Source organism: Oncorhynchus nerka, linkage group LG3, assembly GCF_034236695.1.
Source record: "Oncorhynchus nerka isolate Pitt River linkage group LG3, Oner_Uvic_2.0, whole genome shotgun sequence".
Classification (NCBI taxonomy): domain Eukaryota; kingdom Metazoa; phylum Chordata; class Actinopteri; order Salmoniformes; family Salmonidae; genus Oncorhynchus; species Oncorhynchus nerka.
In genome coordinates this window covers 36281238-36306541 of record NC_088398.1, presented here as the reverse complement: position 1 = coordinate 36306541, position 25304 = coordinate 36281238, and the positions used below count along the sequence as shown (strand labels likewise).

Here is a 25304-nt window from a genome sequence, read left to right as displayed (position 1 = left end):
AATGCATTTTAAGAAACATACCGTTTAACACTTAGTACTCCCAGAGGTGTTTCAATAATATGAATTATGAACAAAATGTCTAGGCCAACTTCAGATTGAGCAAACAGATATGTAAAGTCACTGAGATTTGTTGAATTTGATTGGAAGTAGAAGCCCCTATAAATTGACGGGGGAATGTTAGCCGATTTTCTGGCAATCACCTTTTATGCATGTATTTCCTTCACTAATAATAGATGCATTGTACTCGTAAATATTTACTCACTCATAGTTTATGACGAAATTACCATTACAAAAGTCAAATAACATGGAATTTTTATTTGTTCTCCAAAACGTCGGAAACCAGTATTTGTTGCCTATCATTAAGGAAATTCTAGAATTTGTATAATCATTGGCATGTTATTTATTTGGAAATATTTCAAAGTGAATTACAATCTCAGAAAATGTGTGGACTGCAGCCTATTTTGAATTATTGTCACACGATTCACACCTGCAAAACAAAATGAATTATATGATATAGCCTATGCATCATATAGCCTAAATATAATTATCCCTAGAGAAAGTATGGGTAATTGTACTCGAATCATGGACCACAATTGTAGGAAGCTCATACAGCATCACTAGTCTGTTGCCAATGCTTTCCACTGAATTGTAAATCCCAATAGTTGGAGCATATGTATTATATTATGATTGTTGTTGATGTTATTGTGATTTTAATTCTTACTTGTCAGCTCAAACAAATAGCAACACCAGGAGGAGCAAACCCAACCACTCCGTATTCACATTTCATAATCACGTTAATGAAATTATCGTTGAATTAATTAAACATGGGCCTACAGATCTCGCACGCTTTTCGCCGTAAGGCACCTTAGGCATTTTAATGACCCGTAATTCAATTAACCGCCTCCGTCGAAGCATTGATTTCTGGAGAAGCTGCTGAAAGTTGAATTCAGACAAGTCGAGCAGCCCATAATTGCCCAAGACACAGAGATGGGGGCTGGGCTGAGGTGGCGGTGTATAAATAGTGTGCTCTCAAAAACACAATCATAACAGCAGGAGTGATATCACGACGGAGCGCTCTACGAGCAGACTGCTACGGTTATATAGGTAATTTTAAAGTGGATTTCGGTGCTCAGGACCACTGAGCGGCCATGGAAGAACTTACAGCGTTCGTCTCGAAATCTTTCGACCAGAAAACCAAGGAGAGCAGTAAGGAGAGTATCACGTACAGGGAAGTTTTGGAGAGTGGCTTGGCGCGGGCAAGGGAGCTGGGGAACTCGGAGACAAGTCTACAGGACATAACGGAAGGCAGCAACCACTTCCCAGTACATCTATTCAAGGAGCACATAGAGCTAGAGAAAGAAAAACTCAAGGAGTTTAACGTTTCAAGGGCCACAGAAGGTACGTTTTTATCCACCCGCTCGAGTTGTAGCGTGAATGGCTGAGATGCATCGCATTCTTACACGGATCAAGCCCTTGGTTTTAACAATAACAGACATCGATTGTAAAGGTATTGTGGCCAAAACATTGACACGCTCAAAACTGTAACGAAAACATTTCGATTACTGCAGTTATTGTTGAAGGTATCTCGTAAACACAGGTCGTAGTAATTTGTAGATTCTTTGAAACACTTTTCTCTATAATAGCCTATTTTGAATGTAATCTATATAATATCAATATTATCTCACTGCTGTCGATCATTGTTGCATATTAAATAGCAAATCATATCGATGAATAATCACGTATTGATGGCGATGAGATTCATGATAGGCCTCAGCAATGTTTCCACCGCACAATGAACAGGAGTGATACTTTCCCTTCTGCCAAATTAGCCTAATAATTTACATTTTAATCTCTCGTTCAATGGACCAGACATTTTTATTTGGACTGTTCACCTATATGAAGTGCTTCTTGCTTTCATTTACATGACATAACACATATAGACCTACAAATAACTTCATACACAAAATTATCCCGTGCACCTCGAAGTTGGATGCATGCTCTTGCACTGTAATAGGCCTATCAGTGTTTGGATGTAAGTTATCCACTACCTTTTTGTATAGCACACAATTGGTCCGTCTATAGGTCCGTATATAATGATGGGAAAAAAATTGTTACAGGCAAAATATGATGATGATATTAATGATATACCAAGACATTGGACCCGGTAATAATATGTTTATAACCTGTCATCAATAACTATCTGAACATAACTGTCTTTTAAGTAAAAACTATTAACTTGTGAAATCTTGTGAAATATTCAGATTTATAGACTTTTATACACACTAAGTTAAGTTATTTATCAGGTTTACACGTTTAACTGCCATGGAAATGGTTTGTTGTATGATAGATAGGCCTATGATATCATATAAAACATTTCACGACAATTGGGCTAATAGGTTACAAACTCGAGGAATGTCTTTTTTTCAATCTAGAAGAAATATATATATATAATCATTAAAAAAATACAATTCACAACTTACTGTAAAACAATGACCACTATAATTTTCCAAAATAATAATCACATTAATCAATAATCAAATAATAGCATATAATGGTTGGTGTTGGGTATAGCCATGCTCAGTTTTAGATAGTGAATATTGTTGCTTTTCGGCAGGGCATTCCTGCCAATAAAGGTGCCATGTGCAGTCTGTTAAATGCCATTGAGGAAATTATAATTAGACCTGAACGTTACATGCTTTTATGATCGAGGATATCATAATGGGTGTGAATCATGTTCAAAATAATATAGCCTGCATTTTGGTAATTTATTTCTAAATACATTTGTAAATTGTATTTTGACCAATAGAGATCGAGCTTCTGAAAAATGTTCTCTTCTCTTTCTCTGGCTGGCTACCATAACACCTACTATATATCCCACCAAGTAAATATACACACGTGTGTGTGTGTGTGTGTGTGTGTGTGTGTGTGTGTGTGTGTGTGTGTGTGTGTGTGTGTGTGTGTGTGTGTGTGTGTGTGAGTGTGAGTGTGAGTGTGAGTAAGAGTAGTTGCAGGTGCAGGTATAAGCGTTTGTTATGTTTAATCTAGAGTGTTTAATCTAGAGGTGTACTGTATTTTAAAACGTGTGTTCACGCAGGGATATATGAGTGTAAAGAGAAGAAGGAGGACGTAAAGTCTGAGGACGAGGACGCACAGAGCAAACTGAAGCAGCGGCGGAGCAGGACAAACTTTACTCTGGAACAGCTCAACGAGCTGGAGCGCTTGTTCGACGAGACTCACTACCCCGACGCCTTCATGCGGGAAGAGCTGAGCCAGAGGCTGGGACTGTCAGAGGCAAGAGTGCAGGTAACACCCGGTCTCTATCAACTGAAAGTGAAAACCATAAATATAAAGCTGTAGGGATAAAGGTATACGCTTTTGGACAAAACCCTAGAAAGGTCTGTCCCTACTTTTCATCAACGTTTTGTTCAAAAAAACGTGGGCAAAAAAGGTTGCGCTTTTGAGCGGAAAGCATAAAGGATTGTTGTAGGCCTCGTTTCACAGAGCCTTCGTAGCGTTAAGATCATTTTCAGAACATTCTTACCTTCTTAGATGCTTTTTTGCCCTTCCATGTCATTTGGTTCAGAGAAGATCTTCGCTTAACACAGAATCAAGATGTTTAGGCTATCGGTCTGACTGTGAATGCCGCTAACTTCTGAGCAAAGTTAACTACAAATAGCCTACAAAGTTGCCAAATTATTTGCAATTGTTACAATTTGATAATTTGATGCTTCAAATGAAAATCGAGATGACTGCATTAAAAGTTAGGCTACATGGGCCTATATAGGCTAGGACTATTTACATTTGGTGTTATTTATTTATTCAGGAGAAAAAAAACATCGAGAGTCAACACAACAACCAAATATAATATGAAACAAAACAGCAATCAATACAATGTAAATTCAAAAATAAAGCACAACACAAAAAGTAAGGAAAACAGTTACATTCATTCCTAAACTACTAGGTCCTGAACGACCTGAACGAACATCCAATTGTAATGGGTTTTCTAAATTGTTCCAGCGGTGAGTTGCATTAAATCTAAAAGCAGGTGTATCTTATTTGATCGAGACCCGAGGAACCTCAAGAGTTAACCAACCATGTGAACGGGTTTGGTAACATGTTTTTTATACTTCAACAACGAAGTTAGGTCAGTCAGAAACTTGTGTAGTAGAGCTTTGTAGACAAAAAAAGATTAGTGGAGCGGCCTACGCGACTTTAATGAGGACCAGCCAACCTTTTGATACAGGATGCAGTGATGATTATTAAAACTGTCACTTGTGATAAAACGAAGGGTGCTAGACGGCATCCAAAGGTTTAAGAGTAGCCTAGTGGCGGCTTCATTCTGGTAAATGGTGTTACCATAGTCAAGAACTGGCAGGAAAGTTGAGTGTACAATATACTTCCTGTTGTTTAAAGAACACGAAATCAATTTAATGTTCAATCAATTTTGTGTTAACATTTGGCGACTGGGCTACAGGTTGTAATTCTTTCCTCAATGTGTTTCACGATGTGTAACAACATGTGCGCAATGATGTACCCAATCTTGTGATTTAGTACATTATTATTGGGTAAGCATAATAAGCCGCCTCAATAGCCTATTTACATCCATAGGTGGTAATACAGTAACTCTCTATGAGCTGACCCGTCATCAATAATTATAAAGTTAAGGTAAACTGATGCGAGAACAGCGATACTTTTCTTTCGATCCTATCAGTATCTACACATGGTCTAACGATGCATTTAGGGAACGTTCTACGTGCTTCTTTGGGACACTTAAAACGTTGGCTCGCAAATACCGATGCATCTGGTACGATCATCATAATGCTTAAATTACATGGTAACTGGGAAACGAGGCTCTGGACATGTTAGAAAAAAATGCGTGAGAGTTTGTCAGATTGACACGTCCAGAGACAGTGGCATGTGGATAATTATAAGGGGCGATTCAAGAAAATGAGGCCTACTGTAATTCGTGTTTCACAATAAGAGTGGATTACATGAGTAAAATATGTCTAGTGAGAGCTATCTCTCTTCAACATCAGATTTGCAACTTTTCTGTTTACATTAGCCTTAGTTGTGGTGTGGCCAAAGGCAAATTCGTGCGTCATGTGTGATAGTATACCGTAAATCCAATTCAAACTATACAGGAGCTTCTCATCTAAACCATATTGCACATGATGTTGCACACTTAATTAATGCAATGATTCACACATGTGTCGACATCGTACGGCCTTTAATTTTGAATTTTGCTAACAGAGAAAAACGTGTGGTTTACTGGCCTAATTCAAAATTAAAGACTGTAAAATATCCACACATTTGTAAATCATTGCATTAATTATTAAGGTAATTGCGGTAATTATTGCATGGACATGTGGTATGTGTATGTGGTGTGGCTGCTGGGTGTAGATGTCCCACACTAACTCCGGAGGTTGTGTGGGAGACATCTCCTAAAGATATATTTGAATCTAGAGCCTTCTCTTTACACTACACAAGTGTCTCTGTTGGACCTAGTTTGTGTTGTCAAAGAAGTGTAGTGTAAAGCGGCCCTATATGGGTAAGATGGATGTAATGTAGGGCCTAGATCAGGAATTATGTATGGTCACAAATGAAACACGTTGCAGAAGGCTATACGGCCAAAATGTATGGGTTTGCAATGCAACAGCCTGCTACAAACCATATTGATAAGCATACAATTTAAAAACTATGTGGCTATAAAAATATTGAATGTTTAGATACACTTTGACTTACCTATAAAATGTATGTTGTCATATTGGTAAAGGTGAAATCTTTTGAAAGTTGTTACTTCACATTGATTTCATAATTAAATAAATCAAATTACTGACCTGTCAGGTTTGGGGTATATTCATTCTGAAACAGCGTCTTACTATTACATTTTTTAAAATTATTTTATTTCCTTAAATTTCGTGAGATAAACACGTTAGGACAATCGTTTCCGGTGCACGTTAAAGACAATGCATATTCAGATTTATAAACAAGATAGCGCTGAGGTTTCTGTTTTTATATCAATTATTCACCCACTTGCAATTGTCACTGGTTATGATTAATTTAATAAACTATAGGCCTAATATTATTTTTGGTTAGCCCTGCCTGTTCTCTTGGGGCCCAGTTATACCGAGATGTAACCTACACACACCAGATGCAACGAGACAAACATATCATGCGATATAAGATTCAGTAAACTGTGTGGATGTAACTGACTCGATATTGTGGAAAGCCACATGAGTTTATCACACAGATTGACCTCACGACCTCGGTGAAATTAGTTTGGCAATGTTTCTAAATTACATTTCTGGCAAATACTTCTCATGGATGGTATCAGGTACAATAACAGACCAATAATAGCGCAATAATTATACTACTACTAATAATAATAATACTGTACTGGTTACTGTTAAACTTGTATTTATTTATTTTGCCTTGAATAAATGATCAAGCAAATGCATGTCATGATAACAATGGCCTATTTAAAAAGAAATATTAGACAGACCTACCAAAATACTGTTGCTTTAAAGCAAATACAATTACACCTACAGCCATTGCCACATCATAGTTGTTCAAAGTGGCATTGGGTGAATTTAAACCTGTCTCCTGGCAGATTATTGTAGAAGAAAAGTTGTTTATGTAGTTAAATAAAGGTTAAATAAAAAATGAATAACAATAATAATGTGCTTCGGAAAGATCTCACCACATCATTAAAATGTATGAAGAGATTGTACGAGTGCTTAGGGGGCACCCGTGTAGGCTATATGTCAGTCACCTCCTTTCCTCCCGTGTTGTCTTTGTAATATGTGGCATTGGCTTGATATACTGTTCCCTTAAAAATGGATTAGAAATAGGCTAATTCAATTCTGCTGCAACTCAGTCGGTGGGACACCTCATGTTCTGAGATCTAATCGGAGGAATAAGTAATATTATAAATCTACACCCAGTAACGGCTTGCAAGCGCAACATAAAACAAAAATGTAATTGTAAATGGCCTAAATAAAATTCTGGTTAACAGGATATGGCAACATTTAGCCGTACCTGCTAAAACGCAGTGGGATAAATATTTACAACAATAACACACACTATCAACAAACACATAGGGCTATTTAATGGACTGAAATCGGCAGTTAGGGCCAAAACCACACACATTTAAAAACATAATCGCAGCCTCTCCTGTTCATGGCTATGGGACTGGTTTTCGATTTGAAAACCCAAATGAATCTGAAGAAAATTGTCCGGCAGGAATGTGGTAGATAGAAGGGTATAGAACCTGCACGTAGGTGTCGAAACAGAAGTCCTACGCCGTGCGCAGCTGTCGGGAATCTAATGGAAAGTTATGAGAGCTTGGTGAGGAGCGCGGAGTAATTTGATTAACCCTACGACTAATATATTTAGGTGTCTGGTGCAGAGCTAAATTAAATGTAATTATTCACTGTCTCTAATAAAAATCCAAAGGAAATTAAATTAGGGTGTTTGTGAAGCGCATCATTGAGTGGTCCTTAATGGTGAAATTACTGTCGCAACCAGTGTAGTTCACTTTGATTATCATTCTGGTACGTAGGCTAATTGGAATTGATCCTGAGCTGTATACTTTTTGATTTATTTGTAGTTGTTGTGTTAATATAGACCTTTGAGGAACAAAAACAGTAGTGATTAAAAAGTAGACTAATTAAATACACCTCGTGATATAGCCACGCCTAAAACAATCAAATAATATAATTAGCAGTATAAGAATAATGATATAGCCATAGCCTATAATAATAATAATAGGAAACAGGCTAATAATAGGCCATAATAGCCTATTCCTAAACACAACATTAGACAAACATTTGTTTGCAATATGCAATGTAGTGACAGATTGAGTTTTTTTTTTTTTTTTTTTTAGTTAACCTTTATGTAACTAGGCAAGTTAGTTAAGAACACGTTCTTATTTAATCATCTGTGGGCAGGCAAAGTCAATAATGCATACTTTATCGACAAACGTATTATTGCAGTCCAATCCAAACGCCTTTAATGATGTTCACTTGTGTAAAATGGCTGCGGAACCATGAATAATTAGACAGCGCCCTTTGTGGTCATCTAATCGCGAATCCCGCTACTGTAAATTATAATCATAACTGGGGTCGAAGGGGAGAGGAGATGATGGATTAATGGAGGGGAATTAGGTTGATAATAGTTAACAATAGGCTATGCTGCTTCTGCAACCTGGTGAGCAATGGGGCGTAGTTGGATTACACAGAGTAACAGTGACCTTTTTTTGCACCGTTTGTTTAGCACTAGGCCTACATATATTTTAGTGTCCACATTATTGTTAGGCCATATATTGTCTGTCAATATTTTGTACGCAGCAAATTATCCAATGTTAAATCAACACTGACAGTGTCTACTGTATATGGGTTCACACGTTTCAGTGTTAAATTATCACACTGCTTAGTGTAAAGCCTTATTTTCATATATCCCAAAGTGCCTTGCCTTTGGAGTGAAAACCACCTTTTACAGTATTTTTTAATGACAGAGTCCTGTAGCATAAGCAAATATGTTATCATTAAAATAAAATTTGCTGTGCATTCTCTAATTCAGGTAGATTATTTAAGATTGTTTTAAATATCTGTGTTTTTGCATATACATTGATTGATTAATCTTATGCTACACAAAGATACATAACACATGTATCTAAACTAATCCAATCAGTCAGATTTAATGCACCTGTTACTGAAATGGTTGTTCCAGTTTAAATGGTTCAGGTAGTCTTCTTATCAACTTTCCTAACCCTGAGAGTCATTCTGAAAGCAGGGTGCATGTTAAACAAAATCCAACTGTTGGATAGCCTAACTCTGCCTGGATTCCAATAGGTTTTACACATCACTTTGCAAGCTGGCGTTATGTGAGTTGCAGGGCCTGATGTGGTCTGTAAACCAGGAGCTTCCTAACACCATTGTGTTAGGGTAAAATTAGGCCATCAAAGTAAGGCCTTATGATATACAGTACCAGTCAAAAGTTTGGATACACCTACTTATTCAAGGATGTTCTTTATTTTTACTATTTTCAACAGCGTGCAAAGCTGTCATCAAGGCAAAGAGTGGCTACTTTGAAGATTCTAAAATATGTAATGTATTTTGATTTGTTTAACACTTATTTTGGTTACTACATGATTACATGTGTTATTTCATAGTTTTGATGTCTTCAATATTATTCTACAATGTATAAAATAGTAAAAATAAAGAACATTGGAATGAGTAGGTGTGTCCAAAAAATTGACTGGTACTGTATATGTATTTTCATAGAGTTATAATTTAATAATGGCCTTTGCCTAGGTACTCACTTGGTGAAAGCCACAGGCCTTTAAATGGAAATAAAAAAAAATAAAAAAATGATATACATGTCTCTGTCACTAACAAATACAGTCATGGAACTTAAGTATAAAATTCACTTGAAAAGAAAAGGCACCATGGGAAATATGCAAATTAGGCTTTACACCGCACAGTGTTAAAACAACACCTCAAAACAATTTACTGTAACACTACAGTTGTTAATTTCAGTAACAGTGTTGGCACTAAGCAAAGTGAGTCCAGTTTACTCTAAATCAAGTGTTGCTTTACACTGCATATCTCTCTACAGTAGAACTATGCAAACACCACAATCATGTTCATTTGAACACTTTAAGTGTAGAATGGGGAACACTACAAGTTAAATCTTGAACACTTTCTAAAGTGTTATTTTAACACCAGTTCTGTGGGACTCATATGTTCACTGAAACTAGTGTACATGTACATTTGACACTTTCCAAATAAAATGGGGAACACTGAAACGGAGTTAAATCTTTAACACTTTCAAAAGTCTTATTTTAACACCAGTACAGTGGGACTCAAATGTTCACTGAAATTAAGCTACAGTTAAATGTATACCATTGATTTTGCTGTGTATTCACTGCTTACATTTTGGTTTCCAGGTTTGGTTTCAAAACAGAAGAGCAAAATGTCGGAAACAAGAAAACCAGATGCATAAAGGTAAATTCTATTTTACTATCCATCTATTTGTTTAATGATTTGTGTTGTGATGATTACTAAGCTTGTACTTTTACACTTGCAAATGTTTATTCCACATAATTCAGTGTCATGTAAAAGCTTGCTATATTTTGTGCAATACCTACAATAATTATGCTCGCATGTACTTTATTATGTTAAATTATTATATTATCAAGTGCAAAATGAAAAATTTGAATCTTGTAAACTTTGACCAACCATTTCAGCCTGCCTTATAATCAAACATAACTGTCTCACTGTCTGACAGACACTTCTTCCTACTTTCCAGGTGTCATTCTGGGCACTGCCAGTCATCTGGATGCCTGCAGAGTAGCGCCCTACGTCAACATGGGAGCTCTACGGATGCCTTTTCAACAGGTGCTTTGTTTTCTATTTTTCATGACGAATCCCACATTCATTATTTACCTCGAAAATGCATGCATGAGTGATTGTACACGAGCAAACGTCAATATTTAACATCCATTAACTGACAAAAAGCTATAGTTTCTAAATGTGTTAGCATGGTTGAAAGGTTTGATGTAGTCATACAAATTCACGCTACTTTCCCCCCTCTTTAATCCAATAGAACGTGTAGTTGATATTGAGCCCCAAAATATAAACAACCATACTTCTCAATCATCTCTCAAAGAGATAGGTTGCAGTGTACAAAGGCTAGGGTGGCAATTGAGAAACCTATGGAGCTGGGGGGTGCACAATTCAAGTCAACCCCAGAACGCCTTTCACCTTTGGGGTGTGTTGAGAGTGGTGTATTTGTGCATGTGTGTTGGAGAGTCATTTGATCTGGCGGTGTCTGTTTTTGAGGCCTGGCCACTGCGTTGTCCGCCTCACCCCTGTGAAAAGCTTGGCTCTAATTAAGCGAACGCCGCGGCAACGGGAGCACATAAAAGAGATGATGAAAGCAGAGACTGGAGAGGTCTCTGATGGATATTGATGGTGAGCTGCGTTTGCAGGGAGGGAGGCATGAGGCCTGTGTACTGAGAGAGAAGCACTACCTCTACCAGGCCTGAGACAGACAGCAATCCAGGGTTACCACCCATGACTGTATTTGTTAGTGTTAGTTTCCTTTTAAAGGCCTGTAGCTTTTACCAAATTAGTATCTTGGTGAATGTTATCGTTAAATGAAACTTTATGACAAAATGTTACACATTGTAAGGCCTTACTTTGATGTCCTAGTTTTACCCTATCACCATTGGTGTTAGGAAACACCTGGTTTACAGGCCACATCGGGCCTGCAAGTCACATTATGCTGGCTTGCAAAGTTGGAAACCTACTGGAATCCAGCCAGAGTTAGTGATGTTACGTTTGGAACCAGAGCTCCGAGGCATGCTACCAAATCGCTAAGCAGCTAACTTCGAAGCAGTGTGCCAATTCGTGTATCACTTTATCAATGATGTCTGAAGCTTCATTTGACCACATGTTTTTTCAAACCATGTGTAGCAGAATGTGAGATCCCTCTGATTTCGTTGTGGTTCCGATGCTTTCTTCGTTTCCAAGCTGCTTTCATACACAACCTCTACTGGACACCATACTTACCAATATAGTTAGGATTTTATAAATGTAGTTTCACCTGACAGATGGCTCAGCAGGTGGACTATGGAACATTCAGGGACATGAGGGTATGAGGTCAAATCCTATTGAATGCACACTATTTAAAAAATGTTTTACGTGAAACCGCACTTTCTTTCTGCACTGTTGTTCAAATAATTTGTTCTATATAATATATTATAACCTGGGTCGTTAGAGCCCTGAATGCTGATTAGCAGAAGCTTATATTTAAGCAATAAGGCACGAGGGGGTTTGTGGTATATGGCCAATATACCCGTGGTACATTGGCCATATACCACACCCCCTCGTGCCTTATTTCTTAAGTATAAGCTTCTGTATTATGCATTCTAAATAATGCCATGGATTCAGTCAAAAAAATAGTAAACTTGAAAGCAGAAAAGTGAAGCATGACATAAGCAAGTCTGAAATGTAAAAGTGGAAATTGAAAACTTTAAAAGCGTTTTTTCAACCGCGAATATACAAGGGCTTCCCGAGTGGCACAGCAGTCTAAAGGTGTTTCATCTGAGACATTGGTGTGGCTGGCTTCCGGGTTAAGCGAGCAGTGTGTCAAAAAGCAGTGTAGCTTGTCAGGGTCGTGGATGCAGGATGCATGGCTCTTGATTTGCCTCTCCTGAGTCCGTATGGGAGTTGCAGCGATGGGACAACACTGTAACTACCAATTGGGATATCAATAAAAAAACTGTAATACACTACAAATTTGCATTTCTTGCAGTGCAGGAAAATTCCTTCAACAACAGGATGGTCAAATTAAGATATGGCATCTGAAGCGTCCGTAGCGCCTCATGCCATGTTCCATTTCACTGATCCGTTGAGCAAACTTTACATCACGCTAAGAGATCCCTTCTGAATTTGACAGACAGTCTGTACTGATACATTTGGAACAAGGCCCTTTGTTTGAATGTTAGCCGTGCCTTATGAAAAGTTAATATCCATGCATCTGGAATCGGGCCTCTTTTTTGAGTGTTTGGTAACAGTGCCACTTGGTAACCAAGGAAAAGAAACCTACTGGGTATTTATGCACTGCCTCGTGTCTGTGGGTCCTGTTACTGCAATGCAGTGAGAGTACAAATACTGGTCAGCAGTAATGCAATGAAATAACGTCCAAGAAAGCATATTTTAGGGTTTACATTAATTCTCTCTTGCAGTTAAACAACTTTAATTTCAATGATTTTCCAAAATAAAGAATTGGTAAAGACAGCTCGCTCTCTCTTAAAATGTTTACCATACGTTGCTTAAATTAAGTTTTATTTGGGTTGGATGAGAAAGCAAAAGGCAATCCACTTCTTTGTTTTCTGTGGAGTTTGAAACACATGAGAAATGGCAAGAGGCAACGTAGCTCTCCCTCTGAAGTACAGGGATGTGTAATTTTCACCTACTTCTCAAAATAATTGCCAAGAATGTGAAAACTGATATTCTATGCTCCTTATGACTCGCTTTCCCTTTGCTCAGGAACATTTATGGATAAATATTTATAATTCTAAATACGTGAATGTTGTTGGGGTGCAAAATGTTTATTTATGCAGTTGAATCCATAATCAGGATAACAGGACATTGCATATTTCCAAGGTTATGAGGGAGTTCTCAGTGAATTAGACAAATCTGTGCAGGGTCTTAGAAAAACTTTGATTCCAGGCTGTGAAATTGGACATTGTGTCTTGTGAAGTTATGTATGATTCATTAACTTTAAGAATAGCTGACATGAAAAAAGGACTCTGAGTGCACTTCCTAACTATTCTCTAAGAAAACACAAAGTAAGCAACAGCTTCGAGGGGGTAGAACTTGAAGGATAATTTAATAGTGTCAAACTGTGTAACCTAAACCTTCAGCTCTCCTCACATACACACAGCCTGAATGGCTGGGAAGGACTCACTAACCTAGGGTTTGTTTTTGGTTGTCCTGCAGGTTCAGGCCCAGCTCCAGTTGGAGAGCGTGGCTCACTCCCACCATCACCTGCACCCTCACCTGGCAGCGCACGCACCCTACCTGATGTTCCCGCCCCCACCCTTCGGACTTCCAATCGCCTCGCTAGCGGACTCAGCCTCTGCAGCGGCGGCCGTGGCCGCGGCTGCCAAGAGCAACAGCAAGAACTCTAGCATCGCCGATCTCCGACTCAAGGCAAGAAAACATGCTGAAGCTCTGGGTCTCTGACCTCACCAGGCTTCCCCTCCACTTGCCCCACGCCCTCATAATAACCCACTTCTCACACAAGACTGACCCCAGTGATCGGGTCTGACACTTATAGCTTAAACAAAAAAATTAAAATAAAAACACTGAGAGGGAGAATGTAAGAGAGAGACAGAGAGAGAGAAAAATAAATACACAGGTAAAGGGAGGGGTAGAGGATAAGTGGAGGAAGAGGAGGAGGAGGCGGTGGAAGATGGAGCGAGAAAATTGTCACAAAACCAGCTATCAAAACAACCACTTGTAGAGAGAACGGTAAATAAATACCAATGAAATCTCCTTTTACTTTTCGCCCAACAGGCAGGACTTCTGCGGGGCCAGTGGCTCAGTCCACTCCAGGCACACATCACAAGTCCAGGACCATACAAACACATGTGGATGTCTGTCTGAGCTGAAGGACAGGGCCAGGCCAGGGCCAGGCTAAACCAGGCCAGACCAGACCAGGAGACTTTAGAACAAAGCAAACTGTCAAAGCAAGCAAGCAGGGTGCAAATACTAGATCCTCACTGAATCCGATGCCGTCACGTTGACTTTACAGACTGTTGCATGTGTGAGAAAAGACACTGACAACACAAGGCATCGGACCCGCTCTAAACTTTACACACAAAAAAGACAAACAAAAAACAAACAAAAAAGAGATAAGAAATGGCCACTGTATTGTTTCCTGCCACTGCCCAGTGCATGAGTTTGATTGCAGGACTGCAGGTCTATTATGGAGCCTGGCCTTTATGTTGTATCTGACCTAACGCCCCAATTCTGTTGTATCACTGCCATTCAAACCGCCCTCTATACCCCTCATCCACAAGGTCAATTGTCATTTGGGTTTGATTTCCTTTAAACTTTTGACTGACAGGAAGAAGCAATTCGAATTCCTTATTTTTTTCTGCTTTCGGAGGACGAAGATATGTGTTGCCAGGAATGTGTCCAAATGTCTTTTAGCTTTTCTCCTCACATTGTTCGCTCTCTCTAGCTTTCTTTCTTTCTGTTTATAGTGCTATTTCCTAGGAATAGAAGTTAAGATATTCTTTGCACTTCAGGTTTTGTATGTGTGCGTTTACAAATGGCACTACTAGAAGATACTACTTTACTAAATGAGGCGGGAATAGGAACCAATTTGGTTTTTATCATGTCATCAAAAAGAGACGTTCACGAAACGTTTCGAAGGATAAAGGGTATAACTGCAATTTTTTTGTAATTTTTAAAACATGAAGGAAGCATCAGTTAAACTGAAATGCACTTTTGTGCAGTTTAAGTGCAATACTGTAAATATGAAAAAGTTTAAAAATAATAATAAACAAATTGTTCATTGCTCATTTTAAACAAATGATTTTCAGTCATTTATTTCATGCACTGATACAATCGGTGTGTCTAATTTCTTTGACAAACAGATCTGTTTTTCCTAAAGCATTGTATTATGTTGCGAACTCATCCTCAATCATATGCCATAACTCCAGAGATTCAATGGTTTTCAAATGTAGTTTTGTACACATCAGAACACAATAATAGCCTGTTTAGGTAGACATGAGCACATGTGTTTCATGCTGCAGAAATTAACAATTGAAAAGCTAGGATTTGAAATAATTTATCATAATTGATATGGGACAAAGAATTTATGTTACATTCCACCAAAGATTCGAACAAATTTTACAATATATGTTATGGGAACAACAAAGCCATGGCAGTGTTGCCTTAGGCCTGTACATATTAAACGTTGCATGTTTAAGTTGCAGTTTCATGGTAAGATAAGTAAGATAACAAGATACAACGTAGATAAATAATGCCTACCACCTAGGATAAAATGTTGAACACTTGTAAATTCAAAGGTTATTTTTTTTGTGTCATTGAGAAACAGATCTCATAGTCAATAATGCCTCGGAGTCTGTAGATCCTTGTAAGGTCTACCTCAAACAATGTTTTATCAACATTTACTCAGTTCACAAACCACCAGTAACTGTTGTTTAGAAATGTCTCCATTTAAAATTAAACACGTGGGTGCTTTTATTTATTATTTTAGAAAGTTTATACAATTATTAAATAGTTGAAATTCAAGTGTACATTTTTACATGGCTTTGCATTTATTTGTATATGTTTTTTTTTTAAATGTTACATTTGCAAAGGGAGATGCGTGGCTGTTGTGCATTGTTTGCCTAAAAATGTAGCATGTCCGAGTTTACAAACGTTTCAGAGATTTGATTTGATTAAGCTCCATGGAAATTGTTATGTCCACAAGTATTATCATTTCATTTGCAAGCATGCTAAAACATGATCACTATACCGTTTTTTCTTGTTTTTCTTTTGATTCACAAAATATGAAATGTACATCTTGCAAACTATCAATACATTTATTAATATTTGTATTCCAGTTTTAAGATACTTAAACAACTCCATTCCAGATTAATCAAAACAATATATATATATATATATATATATTGCTCTGTGAGGGATTTTGGGCCATAGAAGGGTTACATTTCTCATTTTACTTTTTAGTCAAATCAAATCATATCAAATGTATTTATATAGCCCTTCGTACATCAGCTGATATCTCAGTGCTGTACAGAAACCCAGCCTAAAACCCCAAACAGCAAGCAATGCAGGTGTAGAAGCACGGTGGCTAGGAAAAACTCCCTAGAAAGGCCAAAACCTAGGAAGAAACCTAGAGAGGAACCAGGCTATGTGGGGTGGCCAGTCCTCTTCTGGCTGTGCCGGGTGGAGATTATAACATAACATGGCCAAGATGTTCAAATGTTCATAAATGACCAGCATGGTCGAATAATAATAAGGCAGAACAGTTGAAACTGGAGCAGCAGCACGGCCAGGTGGACTGGGGACAGCAATGAGTCATCATGTCAGGTAGTCCTGGGGCATGGTCCTAGGGCTCAGGTCCTCCGAGAGAGAGAAAGAAAGAGAGAAGGAGAGAATTAGAGAACGCACACTTAGATTCACACAGGACACCGAATAGGACAGGAGAAGTACTCCAGATATAACAAACTGACCCTAGCCCCCCGACACATAAACTACTGCAGCATAAATACTGGAGGCTGAGACAGGAGGGGTCAGGAGACACTGTGGCCCCATCCGAGGACACCCTCGGACAGGGCCAAACAGGAAGGATATAACCCCACCCACTTTGCCAAAGCACAGCCCCCACACCACTAGAGGGATATCTTCAACCACCAACCTACCATCCTGAGACAAGGCTGAGTATAGTCCACAAAGATCTCTGCCATGGCACAACCCAAGGGGGGGCGCCAACCCAGACAGGATGACCACATCAGTGAATCAACCCTCTCAAGTGATGCACCCCTTCCAGGGACGGCATGAGAGAGCCCCAGTAAGCTAGTAACTCAGCCCCTGTAATAGGGTTAGAGGCAGAGAATCCCAGTGGAAAGAGGGGAACCGGCCAGGCAGAGACAGCAAGGGCGGTTCGTTGCTCCAGAGCCTTTCCGTTCACCTTCCCACTCCTGGGCCAGACTACACTCAATCATATGACCCACTGAAGAGATGAGTCTTCAGTAAAGACCTAAAGGTTGAGACCGAGTTTGCGTCTCTGACATGGGTAAGCAGACCGTTCCATAAAAATGGAGCTCTATAGGAGAAAGCCCTGCCTCCAGCTGTTTGCTTAGAAATTCTAGGGACAATTAGGAGGCCTGCGTCTTGTGACCGTAGCGTACGTGTAGGTATGTATGGCAGGACCAAATCAGAGAGATAGGTAGGAGCAAGCCCATGTAATGCTTTGTAGGTTAGCAGTAAAACCTTGAAATCAGCCCTTGCTTTGACAGGAAGCCAGTGTAGGGAGGCTAGCACTGGAGTAATATGATCAAATTTTTGGGTTCTAGTCAGGATTCTAGCAGCCGTATTTAGCACTAACTGAAGTTTATTTAGTGCTTTATCCAGGTAGCCGGAAAGTAGAGCATTGCAGTAGTCTAACCTAGAAGTGACAAAAGCATGGATTAATTTTTCTGCATAATTTTCACAGTCATAGTCATCATAGTCATTTATTAGATTCTTATATATTGAGTGACTTACAACAAGAGGCTTTAAATCAAAACATGATTATCGTCATTAAAACATTCCGGAAGTGAATACTGTAGTACACATTAATAGAGAATTGTATGCCAGATCCCCTTACTTGAAGCAATAGCCAGGTACTTTATGAGCTGATGTAGATTAATGCTGTGTGCCCTTCGTGACAGGTTACAGCCGATGCTCAGGGGTTGTCTCAGGTTGAACCTACCAATCAATATCATTCCAGCTCTGACATTTACGCAGTTTTCATGTCGGCCATCAAAGCTCATCAGATCCCAATCTTACCCCACGCCAGCGGAGAAAATTGAGCCGCTATGAAATCCAGATGTACACCAGCATCATGGCCCCAAATCTGGAACCGAACATGTATAAAGCCCTATGTTCAAATGACAGAGATAGTAATGAGATGGAACCTGAAAATGTAAGATTCTGTAACTGGAGCAAGAGCAAGGCTGTTGTGCTTGTACACCCTATAAGGTTTCTGCACATTTCATTTGTACATACATCACGTTTGAGCAATATAAACGCATACTGATCGGCCTGTATTTACCCACTGACCTCTCTGGCTGGGGCCTGCTGGGCCAGGTCTGAAAATAACAGCATCCTTTTATGTGTACTAATAATTAGCTAGGCACACACAGCCATCCATCAACCAGCAATGAGCCATGGCTGCTTTGTCAACATGTTAAAGCTGTTTATGTTGGCCACAAGTCACAAATAAAATAATAATGTAATAATAGGGGCTGTGTGTGTGTGTGTGTGTGTGTGTGTGTGTGTGTGTGTGTGTGTGTGTGTGTGTGTGTGTGTGTGTGTGTGTGTGTGTGTGTGTGTGTGTGTGTGTGTGTGTGTGTGTGTGTGTGTGTGTGTGTGTGTGTGTGCATTAGGGATGTGATGAGTAGTCAAACAAAACGAGTAACATATCAGATATGGGCAATTTTCTGGATTCGATAATGATGCAAGTACGATTTTTGTCATTATCTGTGATTGGAAAACAAGTTATTTTTGGGTGCCAGCAAGCATCTTTCTCATTTCACTCAGTCTCAGAGTTTCTAAACCATAATGTAGTGTCTGAGTCAGTAGTGTGCATGGTCAAAATAATAATCTACAGTGAAAACCATGTTGAAGTTGTGTTTCGTTTAAACAATTTTATTAGAGGGTATTACAAGGGGATGGTCCACTGATGTCCTTCTCTTGTATTGTACTGTTAACATTAAGCTTTTGAGATGTACATATGAAAATATAAACAAATTAATCTAACTAATTGAAAACCATGATTAACTTCTTAAAATATTGTGACCTACTTCAAGTACAAAGTATTTGTGAATAATTTATTGATTGTGTGCTCTGAAACCAGTGGGATGGCCAAGCAATAATATTGACAACATTCACGGGGGTGCCCACATGAAATGTTTTAACACTTATTTGGGTACCCTGATTTGTAATTGAAGTTATCCAAACTCTGTCTGAAACAGATTATAGCAAATATTCCCAAGCTATCTCACTGTGCCTGGGCTCAAGTTCTGCAAGAGATGGAACTCTGAAAATGCGAGGCCTAAACTTTTAGCCATAGCTACGCTCTATGCTAGCTACCCTGTGAGAGATCAAGTGCTCAGGGGTCACGTGCAATAGTTTTGATCACCTCTTGTGAATGTCACACTCAACTATGATCAGATGGACTGGACTGTTCATGCTCTCTGTGGCTTGACAGTGCAGTTGCAGTGACATGAATTGAGACAGCTTAGTCCAGATAGGCTCAACATGCAAAAGACAGCAAAACATAGTCCCTGATATGCTACCAGTGGTGTAGTGGAAGGTAAACTCATGGAAATGCTTTTTACCCACCTTTTGCTGAAAAATGCATTGAAATTATAGGGACAATTACTTAACATTTTTTAGTTAATCTTGTTTCATTGCTGTTCATTTGGCTCTAAGAACTCAGAGAACCAACCACCCAGTGAAACCTTAGCTGAAAACAATTGGGGTAAAGTGCTGAAGTCACTATGTTCTCCCATGGATCAAAGATCGTCTTTCTGCCCAGTTTGTTTTGGTTCGACTTTAGTTTGCTTTGTTGGCTAATACTTATAAATGTATCTGGTGCCAATGGCAGTGAAAACTATATTAGAGCTAACATCTTACGACTAGGTCAACATTTTTATCTACGCAGTGAGGAGAAAACTGTCAAGAATTTCAGGGGGTTTTGTATCTTTAAATTATATATTTCAAAGCAAATATTTGGCTTATTCATCTTATTAATCGCACAAACCATGTAATTATATTGTTATTTATTACACAAATAATGGGATAACATGGAAATGACAATTTAGTTATGGGTCCTTATATCACAATATCATTATATCTTCTGGCAGCTCTAATCTCTAAACAAAGAATTGTAACGCTATTATAAATGGACTTAAAAATATATGTTTTGGCAAACATGAAAAGATATTCTTAGAAAAGAAGTAAAAAGTTACACTATATGTCACCTTGAGTAGCTCTTTCCTGCAAAGTGCTCAATGTACTTATAACAAATGTGATTTAAAATTAGCAAATGGTAGCTTGGAATGCATGCAAAGCTGACTAAGGCATTTGACATCCCATGTCTGCAGATAATTCTACTTCAAGTGTATGCATTCTATTTGAAATGTAATCATTCCTGATCTAATATGAGCATTCTAGTTCTACCATGGGCAGTCTAGGTCTATAGCTCTACTAGTCTAGAGAGAGCGTATTAGATCTCACTGGGGATGTTGTCGTAGCTTAGTCCTGTGAGCTTATTCTACCTGCTAGGATCAGTTCTCTCTGCTTCTTACATCTATCTCCATATGTTGGAAGTCAGCAGTAAGCAGTGGTCTAAACTATTTAAGTAAAAATACTTGAATGTACTACTTAAGTAGTTTTATTTGTGTATCTGTACTTTACTTTACAATACATTTTTTGACAACTTTTACTTCACTACATTCCTTAAGAAAATATTGAACTTTTTACTCCATACATTTTCCTTGACAACCAAAAGTACTTATATTTTGATTGCTTAGCAGGACAGAAACATTATCAAAATCACCCACTCATCAACCGAACACACCTAGTCATCCCTACTGCCTCGGACTCACTAAACACACATGTGCCCCTGGCTTTCCATAAATAAAAAATGGTGCCATCTGGTTTGCTTAATATAAGGAATTTGAAATGATTTATACTTAAGTATATTTTAAACCAAATACTTTTACTCAAGTAGAATTGTACTGGGTGACTTTTACTTTTGAGTCATTTTCTATTAAGGTACTTTTACTCAAGTATAACAGTTGGGTACTTTTTCCACCACTGGCAGTAATTAGATGTTTAGCTGGGATATCCTAGCAGTGGCCAATGTATGGAATCCATATTAGGAACATTGAAACATAATCCAGGAATGACAATGTAATAATATCCACTCTGCTGCTGATCACATTTCAAACAAAACATCTCCATGACTGATTTATGTTGGGTAGTTCTTATTTGTTCTTAAAGAATATCATGCAAACAGTGATACACAGCAGTCAAACAGAGCTCTATTCTTCTGTTTTTAATTTATTCATCAACGGGTGAATATCAAACAAGCCGTGATATAATTAAAAAGTCTGTTTCACAAAATGGCACTTTCATGAATGTAACGATGTGCGCTGAGAGTCAGGAAGCAAGTTCAGGGAGTGAGTGTTTTAATAAATAAACAACATGAGACAAGAAACAAGAACAACGCACAGACTTAGCACTGGAACAGAAACAATAACGCCTGGGGAAGGAACCAAAGGGAGTGACATATATAGGGAAGGTAATTAGGGAAGTGATGGAGTCCAGCTGAGTCAGATGACGCGCAGGTGCGCGCAACGATGGTGACAGGTGTGCGCCATAACGAGCAGCCTGGTGACCTAGAGGCCGGAGAGGGAGCACATGTGACAATGAATCTCTTATACGTTGATCAATCAGTATTACTAACAATTGATTTAAATGCACAGCAAGGAATAATTAGGACTTAATCATTATTGATTTTCGACACCCACGTTACTGGACTCCTCGATGTGTCTAAATTATATCACAATTAACTGCAGTTAAAAATGTTATATTTTTCAGATTCACAGTGTAGGCTATATCTCAGTGGCTTGTCGTTCCTCACACAGCAAGTCATGTAGATATCATTTTATTGACACAGATGGTGGGTTCTATGGTTGCAGTTACAGTACAAATCAAATCAAATTTGATTTGTCACATACACATGGTTAGCAGATGTTAATGTGAGTGTAGCGAAATGCTTGTGCTTCTAGTTACGACAATGCAGAATAACCAACGAGTAATCTAACCTAACAATTTCACAACAACTACCTTATACACACAAGTGTAAAGAGATGAAGAATATGTACATAAAGATAAATGAATGAGTGATGGTACAGAACGGCATAGGCAAGATGCAGTAGATGGTATCGAGTACAGTATATACATATGAGATGAGTAATGTAGGGTATGTAAACATATAAAAGTGGCATTGTTTCAAGTGGCTAGTGATACATGTATTACATAAAGATGGCAAGATGCAGTAGATGGTATAGAGTACAGTATATACAGTGGGGAGAACAAGTATTTGATACACTGCCGATTTTGCAGGTTTTCCTACTTACAAAGCATGTAGAGGTCTGTACTTTTTTTTAATCATAGGTACACTGTGAGAGACGGAATCTAAAACAAAAATCCAGACAATCACATTGTATGATTTTTAAGTAATTAATTTGCATTTTATTGCATGACATAAGTATTTGATCACCTACCAACCAGTAAGAATTCCGGCTCTCACAGACCTGTTAGTTTTTCATTAAGAAGCCCTGCTGTTCTCCACTCATTACCTGTATTAACTGCACCTGTTTGAACTCGTTACCTGTATGAAAGACACATGTCCACACACTCAATCAAACAGACCCCAACCTCTCCACAATGCCAAGACCAGAGACCTGTGTAAGGACATCAGGTATAAAATTGTAGACCTGCACAAAGCTGGGATGGGCTACAGGACAATAGGCAAGCAGCTTGGTGAGAAGGCAACAACTGTTGGCGCAATTATTAGAAAATGGAAGAAGTTCCGGCTGACGGTCAATCACCCTCGGTCTGGGTCTCCATTCAAGATCTCACCTCGTGAGGTATCAATGATCATGAGGAAGGTGAGGGATCAGCCCAGAACTACACAGCAGGACCTGGTCAATGACCTGAAGAGAGCTGGGACCACAGTCTCAAAGAAAACCATTAGTAACACACTACGCCGTCATGGATTAAAATCCGGCAGCGCACGCAAGGTCCCCCTGCTCAAGCCAGCGCATGTCCAGGCCCGTCTGAAGTTTGCCAATGACCATCTGGATGATCCAGAGGAGGAATGGGAGAAGGTCATGTGGTCTGATGAGACAAAAATAGAGCTTTTTGGTCTAAACTCCACTCGCCGTGTTTGGAGGAAGAAGAAGGATGAGTACAACCCCAAGAACACCATCCCAACTGTGAAGCATGGAGGTGTAAACATCATTCTTTGTGGATGCTTTTCTGCAAAGGGGACAGGACGACTGCACCGTATTGAGGGGAGGATGGATGGGGCCATGTATTGCGAGATCTTGGCCAACAACCTCCTTCCCTCAGTAAGAGCATTGAAGATGGGTCGTGGCTGGGTCTTCCAGCATGACAACGACCCGAAACACACAGCCAGGGCAACTAAGGAGTGGCTCCGTAAGAAGCATCTCGTGGTCCTGGAGTGGCCTAAGCCAGTCTCCAGACCTGAACCCAATAGAAAATCTTTTGAGGGAGCTGAAAGTCCGTATTGCCCAGTGACAGCCCCGAAACCTGAAGGATCTGGAGAAGGTCTGTATGGAGGAGTGGGCCAAAATCCCTGCTGCAGTGTGTGCAAACCTGGTCAAGAACTACAGGAAACTTATGATCTCTGTAATTGCAAACAAAGGTTTCTGTACCAAATATTAGGTTTTGCTTTTCTGATGTATCAAATACCCATGTCATGCAATAAAATGCCAATGAATTACTTAAAAATCATACAATGTGATTCTCTGGATTTTTGTTTTAGATTCTGTCTCTCACAGTTGAAGTGTACCTATGATAAAAATTACAGACCTCTACATGCTTTGTAAGTGGGAAAACCTGCAAAATCGGCAGTGTTTGAAATACTTGTTCTCCCCACTGTACATATGAGATGAGTAATGTAGGGTATGTAAACATTATATTAAGTGGCATTGTTTAAAGAGGCTAGTGATGAATTTTTTTACATCAATTTTTCCATAATGAAAGTGGCTGGAGTTGAGTCAGTATGTTGGCAGCAGCCACTCAATGTCAGTGGTGGCTGTTTAATAACAGTCTGATGGCCTTGAGATAGAAGCTGTTTTTCAGTCTCTCGGTCCCAGCTTTGATGCACCTGTACTGACCTCGCCTTCTGGATGATAGCGGGGAAAACAGGAAGTGGCTCGGGTGGTTGTTGTCCTTGATGATCTTTATGGCCTTCCTGTGACATCGGGTGGTGTAGGTGTCCTGGAGGGCAGGTAGTTTGCCCCCGGTGATGCGTTGAGCAGACCTCACTACCCTCTGGAGAGCCTTACGGTTGTGGGCAGAGCAGTTGCCGTACCAGGCGGTGATACAGCAAAACAGGATGCTCTCGATTGTGCATCTGTAGAAGTTTGAGAGTGCTTTTGGTGACAAGCCAAATTTCTTCAGCCTCCTGACAACGCTGACTCCTTCACAACGCTGTCTATGTGGGTGGACCAATTCAGTGTGTCCGTGATGTGTACGCCGAGGAACTTAAAACTTACTACCCTCTCCACTACTGTTCCGTCGATGTGTATTAGGGGGGTGCTCCCTTTGCTGTTTCCTGAAGTCCACAATCATCTCCTTTGTTTTGTTGACGTTGAGTGTGAGGTTATTTTCCTGACACCACTCCAAGGGCCCTCACCTCCTCCCTGTAGGCTGTCTCGTTGTTGTTGGTAATCAAGCCTACCACTGTAGTGTCGTCTGCAAACTTGATGATTGAGTTGGAGGCGTGCATGACCACGCAGTCGTGGGTGAACAGGGAGTACAGGAGAGGGCTCAGAACTCACCCTTGTGGGGCCCCAGTGTTGAGGATCAGCGGGGTGGAGATGTTGTTACCTATCCTCACCACCTGGGGGCGGCCCGTCAGGAAGTCCAGTACCCAGTTGCACAGGGCTGGGTCGAGACCCAGGGTCTCGAGCTTGATGATGAGTTTGGAGGGTACTATGGTGTTAAATGCTGAGCTGTTGTCGATGAACAGCATTCTCACATAGGTATTCCTCTTGTCCAGATGGGTTAGGGCAGTGTGCAGTGTGGTTGAGATTGCATCGTCTGTGGACCTATTTGGGCGGTAAGCAAATTGGAGTGGGTCTAGAGTGTCAGGTAGGGTGGAGGTGATATGGTCCTTGACTAGTCTCTCAAAGCACATCATGATGACGGAAGTGAGTGATTCAG

General features: G+C 39.5%; 1 protein-coding gene across 1 annotated transcript; it reads left to right on the top strand.

Annotated features, from left to right (window-relative positions):
• The first annotated feature begins 1063 nt into the window (after positions 1-1063).
• On the top strand, positions 1064-15090 carry LOC115115228 (short stature homeobox protein). The gene is made up of 6 exons (XM_029643729.2): positions 1064-1398; positions 3095-3303; positions 9950-10007; positions 10312-10400; positions 13512-13724; positions 14091-15090. The coding sequence occupies exons 1-6, from the start codon at positions 1149-1151 to the stop codon at positions 14178-14180; spliced, it is 909 nt and encodes a 302-aa protein (XP_029499589.2). The 5' UTR covers positions 1064-1148; the 3' UTR covers positions 14181-15090.
• Positions 15091-25304: the final 10214 nt, after the last annotated feature.